The sequence below is a fragment of the Ambystoma mexicanum genome, chromosome 10 (genome assembly GCF_040938575.1).
Source record: "Ambystoma mexicanum isolate Mex_15411 chromosome 10, UKY_AmexF1_1, whole genome shotgun sequence".
In the NCBI taxonomy this organism is placed as follows: domain Eukaryota; kingdom Metazoa; phylum Chordata; class Amphibia; order Caudata; family Ambystomatidae; genus Ambystoma; species Ambystoma mexicanum.
The window spans coordinates 979,952,462-979,959,358 of NC_090932.1; the positions used below are offsets into that span (position 1 = coordinate 979,952,462).

Sequence of the window (6,897 nt, forward strand, 5' to 3'; positions counted from 1 at the left end):
GACATAAGCATTTGATATTCACCATTTATAACCTGCGCTCTTGGACTGACTCATGGTAGACTTAACCTTGCTGTGCTGAAGTTGACCTGGGCTTGATAGCTTTGGGTTATTGTTACTATTATCCTTTGCTGGGCTTTACTTTCAGACCTGGCTCAGTGTAACCATTGTATTGTCTAGTGTGGTTGTGTTTGATTCTGCATGGTTTGTGTGGTTGCTGTTGGTGCCTGCCGATCTTAACTCTTTGAATCTTGCATCAGGAAGGAATACAATTTCTCAAGTATATATGGAAGTTTTATTTTGGATGCTTTTAGCAACTACATATATCAGTAAATGCCTGTGTACTTCGGGTAGGGATTTCATTCTGTGGCACATTAATCAAAGGAGGGTTCCTTTTTTAAATGTTTTATTTTTTGGGTCATGTAACTTCTTGTGATTTGTTAACTTCTGAACTGTGGCTGGACTTGTTTTGGTTGGAGAGATATGCTTCATAATTATATTCTTTTTTCTGTGTCCATAATTTGATGTCCTTTCGCTCTTCACAGGGACCTGCTGAGGATCGGTGTAACATTAGCAGGACATCAGAAGAAAATATTGGGCAGCATTCAGGACATGAGGCTCCAAATGAACCAGACTCTCCCCATCCAGGTCTGACTGCATTGTTCTCTGGGACTGCCATGGAAATATGGATTTGTGGAATATTCCATTAATAACCCAGCCTGCGGTGCTCAGCCTCCCCTGCACATGGAGCTCCTGTGGCCTCCCACCGCTTGCAGAGACTGACGACCGAAGTGCCAGGAATCGCCAGCAGGAGTTTCTTGCTGAGTCCCTGGTTTCTGCTCACTGGAATGCCAGGGTAGCTGGGTCCTGCCCAGTCAGCAGAGTTAACGCTTCATATTGAAGACAGATTAGGGAACTCTTGGGTGTCGCTGAATGGCTCCTCTTGACTCGTACGGTTCCTTGGGACCACGCTTGAGATGTCTGAGAAGGGTCACTACGGATAGACGTAAATAGCTCTGCCACTAAATCCTTGTTGGGAGGTCGAGTGGAATATGATTTTTGTTAACTGTGTACCCCTTTGGAGTAGGACTTGAATCCTGAATATCACCATTGGCATGTTGGAAGACCGAACCGTGTAGCGCCACCTGTCTCCCTAGACTCTACCCAAAAAAACTCTATAAACTTTGGTATGTGGATCAGCAAGTGAGTGGTACTGGTCTTGTTCAGAAGCAGAAGACCTTTGGAGCTTTTCTTTTGTGGAGGAGCCAAGATACTGAATTTCATCTTTGAAGTGATTTTGAAAACGTTGGTCTTCTCCTCCCACAATTACCATCTCCATCAGTCTTGCTCGTCTTCCGAAAAACTCAGAAGACCTTGACCTGAAATCATTGTGCATGCTTCCAAGTGGACACTTCTCTAGGAGATTTCTTCCGGACCTCACAATCAGAAACGCCTACTAGTTCAGCTGACGAAGGGGGGGGAGGGTGTTACGTGACTGGAGGTGGGGATGTGGGTCGGTTGTTACATTTCTGACTGCTGATGGGTTTGGGGGGCTTCTCTTTTTTGCCTTCCGATGAGTCAAAAGTTGGAGTCTGATCACCAGCGCAAGTTTGCACAAGGACGTATGGAGAAGGCCGTGCCAGCGAGCAATGGTCTGCCAGGAACTTGAAAAGCCTGAAACAAGGTGTGCCCTTTGCACACCGCCCTGCCTTGTTATTGCTGATTTGAGCAGACCTCAAGATAGAGGGTCTTCACTTCTCATTTGATTCCAAGTGCTGATAATGCTGTGATAGCTGCCAAACACTTGTAACTTTATATCAGATGCTTGTAGCATAATGGCAACAGAATGGTTGTTTAGTGTTAAATACCAGGCCCCAAACTGAGTGCAAGTGTTTGAATGTGAACTAGAGTGAACGAATGGCTGTATGTGTAACCTCCTATGGTTTTGTACTTGCTCTGTGTGATTGGTTGTATTCATTTAAGGCTAGTGTAAATGTATGAGAGCAAGTCTACTTGACTGTGTGTGCGTGCTTGTGTGCCGGGCACTATCTATTCTGTTTGCCGATTTATGCAGGTTGAAGGCAATAATCTTTACTTGAGTTTTGAAGGGTCCGTCCTCTTCCAGCCGTGCGTTTGCAGGCTTCTCTGGTGCAACAAAGACGCCTGCCACTAGGCACCCATGGTGACCAGAGGCATGTTACCAGGCCTCTCTGGGCACAGCAGAGACTGTGTGAGTACAGTGGAGAGGCTACACCGTGAAGGCACTAAATGTCCTTTATAGTTCATCTTTAAGCCTGGTCAACCTACTGTATGAGCGGTCTCTAGGCACAGCTAACGTGCAGTACTTGGCCCTGTGTGCTATCCAATAATTCTGCACTGGACCTCTTTGAGCGAGCACAGCAGAGATGTGGTTGTAGACCTTTCCTGGGCCTCCTATCGGCTAGCAGACCCGTCTCCTCTTGGCTGATACAGTGCATGGGGTTCATGCTCCTCCAAACCAATGCTGAGGTGTACAGCTCCTGGCTCCTGGGCCTGTTGCCTCTGTTTAGTCTTGTGGGTCCGTCTCTGCACGGTACTGAAGAGTACTGTACGTAGACATGAATCTGCAGCCTTTTTAAGATATTGAGATGTATTTAATGGTGAACACAAATGATGCAATTGTGCATTTGTAGAAATATTTTTTAAAGAAGTACTTTTTCAATTAAATTATTTAAGAAATATATCTAATTTTGTATGTGTTGTGTGTTCTCTTCTCAAAGTTGGGCGCTCCTAATTCCTATAACGTTGTGGTTCTAGCTGGTTCGTTCTTCATAGCCAATGTGAGGCTTAAAAGCAGACGCCCCAATGGTACCCCGGTGTATTTAAGAAGCTGCCATATGTCTTCTGCTTTTCAGTTTTAAATTTCGAACAGCACTGATGATTACATATTCCTTGGGTAAGGGCTGGGCATGCTGTGACCCTCCAGTTATTTGACCTACTGCTCAGATGACGCCCCATTGACTACACCATCCCGATGGCCCATGTGATTTATAGACCAAAACATGTGAAGAGCTGCTGCTCCTCCACGTTTCAAGATGCTAACACAGTATATGAATTTAAAACCTGCTATCCCCATCCCCACCCCCACTCCTTTTGTTGTAAGTTCTAAAACATTCAAGATATGCCTGGTTTGCCCTTTGGTAGTTTTGGCTGTGCTCAAAGCTGTATCTTTGGGAGAAGTTGACCCATGCAGAGGTCTAAAAATCACTCCAGCAATTCCTTTAAGAGACTAAAGAGTTTGAGATCCAAAGCAAGTTTCTGAAAACACAGGAGCGATCATTCACATTCACTGATTACTACAAAAACAATGAAATCTGAAAATTAAAAAAAGACATGCATAGAATAAAATGTACACGTCAATGGTCCTCACAAACTGTCTATTGTGGATATAAAGATGCCTACTGCTGCTTCAGGGAAATCGGAAGGTCCAAGAAAATGGGTGGCTTTGCCTAAAGCCTGCCTGGGCCAGTTGTGCTTGGGTGAAGTCTGCACTCGTTTCGGGTGAGGTTTCGCATAAAGAATTTTCAGTTTGGAGATCCTACTCTGTAGAGCCAATTTCTTTCTGCTCTCGAGTAGTAGGCATTTCTGCAGCTCCACAGATTTCATTGAGTTTTCCTACTGTGTCAGAAGGTGCTGGCTTATGGTCCACATTTCATATCGTGGAGACTGTGCAATACCAATTTACTGGAGGAGGCTCCAGCCTGTAGATGCAAATGTGAAGCTTAAAACGCACATCCTAAGGTTGGTTCAGAGCTGCCCAACTCACACTGCCTCTCCACCTGGCCTGCCTCCCTTCCCCATTTCCATATGCTCCAGGCTGGAGTTCCTGCATCATTAATGTCCTCTCCCTCAAGTCTAGTGGTCATTGCAGTGGGAGGGTCCCACGTGCTAGGTTTTGAAGCAAACAGTCGTTCCCAATGCCTACACAATGCATTGCCATGCTACTTGACCTGAAGGCTTTGTATGATGGGCCCAGGTGTGGCATTCCAAAGAAATAAGTTAGTTAGCCTTGGAATGTGTCGATTGTGCTCAGATCTAGAAAAGATTTTGTGTATTTCCCTACTGAATGAAAGTTGAAAACTAAAACCTATGATAAATTACATTTTCAATTGAACAAAATAAACCTTCCTTTTGTGGTATGTATACAACCTGGCACACAGGAAATCTTCAACTTCACTTTGAAACACCATTTTGCTGTGTAGGTGCATTATAAATAAACTTCTATTTAATTTACCAAACTGCTTACTAATTGTACCTATGTAGACTGGGCACGGCAACTATGGCCGTAGAAGGGTATATGAAATCATTTCTTCCATGGTTTGCTTTTAAAAGAGGCAAAATGTTCTGCAGTGATGAAGAGCACACACAGGCAGTCACTGCAATGCACTCCCATTGAAATCAATGGTCCAATTAATCGGCCTGATTGCACCTACTCCATAGAGCTGGTAAACGTATTGTATACATTGCATACTTTGTAGGCATGCACTTGGATACTCGCTTGAGTTCTCTCACCTGTTTGCCCCTGTTGTAAAGGGAAGTCGTATGTGAAGCTCTTCGCCAAGGGTATAACTTGCGCTCCCCAGACTTTTGGATTTTTCTCTCACTCACTTGATCTCTGACAATTAACTAAGTCTGGTGGGAGTTGTAGTTCAACACATTTAGAGAGCCAAACGTTGCAGAACCCTGCTCTAATCTGAAAAGGAATGGCTGTAGCAGGGTGTCTCCACAATGAGTCCAAACCCGTCCAACAATTGATTGTAAAGTGGCAATTTTGCATTCAAACATGAGCTTGGTATTAGCAAGCAGAAGACTGTCTCTCAAATATGAAATTGCTAAGTGCTGAAGCTAAACATTTAAATGATTTATGTTCTCATGAACTACAAATGATGCTGGTAAGTGACACGGAGGAGGGAAAAGTGCACTATGTGTAGTGCTTATGACCATATTTCCCTCAACCACTAAGTCCATCTCTGCATAGTCTTCAAAAGGTGTCGGTGGGACAGGCGGATGTGCGTGTTCAAATGTACAGAAACTTCAGAGAAAGGAAAAAAGCTTAGCATCTGGTTGGTCAAAGTGCTAGAGTTTTGATTGGTGCAAACGTCCTAGTTTTCAGAAAGACGATTAAACCACATTTGACGGTGTTGGTTCACCATGGCTCTTAGGGCATCATTAGCTTCTAGATCTTACTGTGATTAACTGCTTGACTAATGGTCTTCCTGGCACAAAACACTTGTCACTTGTCATAACCAAGGGGATTGGTGTCTCGGTTTTGCTCTGAAGTGGAGTATTTTCTGTTTGTTCCACACTGTCGGGGTTCAACATTACCAGGAGCTGGGAGCTATTTACCTTCGGACTATAGTCAAGTGGAGCCTGGTTACTTTCAAGCAAACTACTCCCAGGTCAAGTGGTGCATACCAACCTATCTATATGATCTTAACTGTGTATGTTTGGGTATGTATATAAAAGACGATAAATAGCACACTTAAAGGACGTTTGGAGCATATTGGATAACATGAAATGGACAAACTGCTAGTTTGCATTTTGCGCAAAGTTGGATTTGCTGCACGCACTCTGTACTAGCTCATGGTTCTCCAGAGGTAGCTCCTGCCTAAATGGTTATGCCTGATACCCAGTAGCTGCTTTTTGTGCCTGATCAACAAATCCCAATTTCGATCCCTGACTTTGCTTACAGAAGCCTCAGAAGGCCATTAGGAAAGGCCCTCTCGTACAGCAGGCTTGGGGAAACTGGCAAACTCAACATTGATTATATTAAGCCAGAGAGGGGTATGGTCATGCTTGGGGAAACGGAGTCCACACTAGACCGAGAGGTTCCTGTAGAACTAAAGCACCAAACCCCTATAATGGGGAGCAAAACTTAATTCAGCAGGCACAGGAAGGTAACCGGTAACCGGGGATGTCTCCCAACTGCATGGATACTCGCGTACCTACCAATATTTGCACTATCTGCTCAGCACCAAAAAAGAAATGGAATGCGCTATCCCCCATGATTAAGTTCTGCCTTGCTGCACCATTAATTATATGGTTTTATGCACACCAGCAATATTTAGAATGCAGCGATCCCAAGAGCCACCACATCTGCTAGAATGCAGATACCTATGACAATAGGGCCCAGCTGCATGCATGCTACTGCTCTGACAACCTCTTCACTACTGCTAGCATTAGAATGCAGCTACACACAGAATTTGGTCTAGCTGCACACATACTGAGTGCACACACCCAGTAACCCTCCTAGACTATGGTCCCCGAGGGTGTTCAACCCACAGCGTTTTGAGATCAAACCAATGGTATAAGGCGCTATACAAATACCCAAAAACATGAACAGTAGAGGGGCGGGGAACATATATGGGGCAAAGTAGACTGGTTCAAGGGGCTGGCAGCCAATCTATTTGAGTGATGGGGACATTCTTCAGTGGCTTCCCATTTACTCATCACTCTTCATCCTGAGAGGTTTCTTTTGATATCTTGCCTCAACCATTCTATCAGTAGGGTCCAATTTCTAAAGTAGGGATTATATTTGCTTCTCCATCAGTTCAAGACACAGGGCAGAAAGGAGGATCTATCCTGTTTGACTGCGCTGGAAGTTTCACTCCATTTTACTGTGGTAACTTTATTTGGGGGGTTTGGGAGGCACGGCATGTCCACAAACCATTTTTCTAACCTCAAAACTCTGATCCTCCCTTTTTCTGCACCCTTTCCTGCAGCCAGCCCTATAACTTCTGCAACAAAATGCAGTGAGCTGACCTCCGAAACTTCAATAGTGGGAAATGGTGGGTTATACCCTGCCGAAACAAGGCCAAGGCAGATTATCCTGCAATGCTTAGCAACTGTAATTTGTGCTAC

At 44.5% G+C, this 6,897-nt stretch overlaps 1 protein-coding gene across 7 annotated transcripts in view; it reads left to right on the forward strand.

The window, feature by feature from the left end:
• EPHB3 (EPH receptor B3) overlaps positions 1–2,719 on the forward strand; it is a 60,469-nt gene extending 57,750 nt beyond the window's left edge. For all 7 annotated transcript variants that reach the window (XM_069618766.1, XM_069618770.1, XM_069618768.1 and 4 more), the window contains one exon: positions 543–2,719. In XM_069618766.1, the coding sequence (XP_069474867.1) occupies positions 543–651 (109 nt within the window). In that variant the 3' untranslated portion in view covers positions 652–2,719. The remainder of the gene's footprint in view (positions 1–542) is intronic.
• The last annotated feature ends 4,178 nt before the right edge of the window (positions 2,720–6,897 follow it).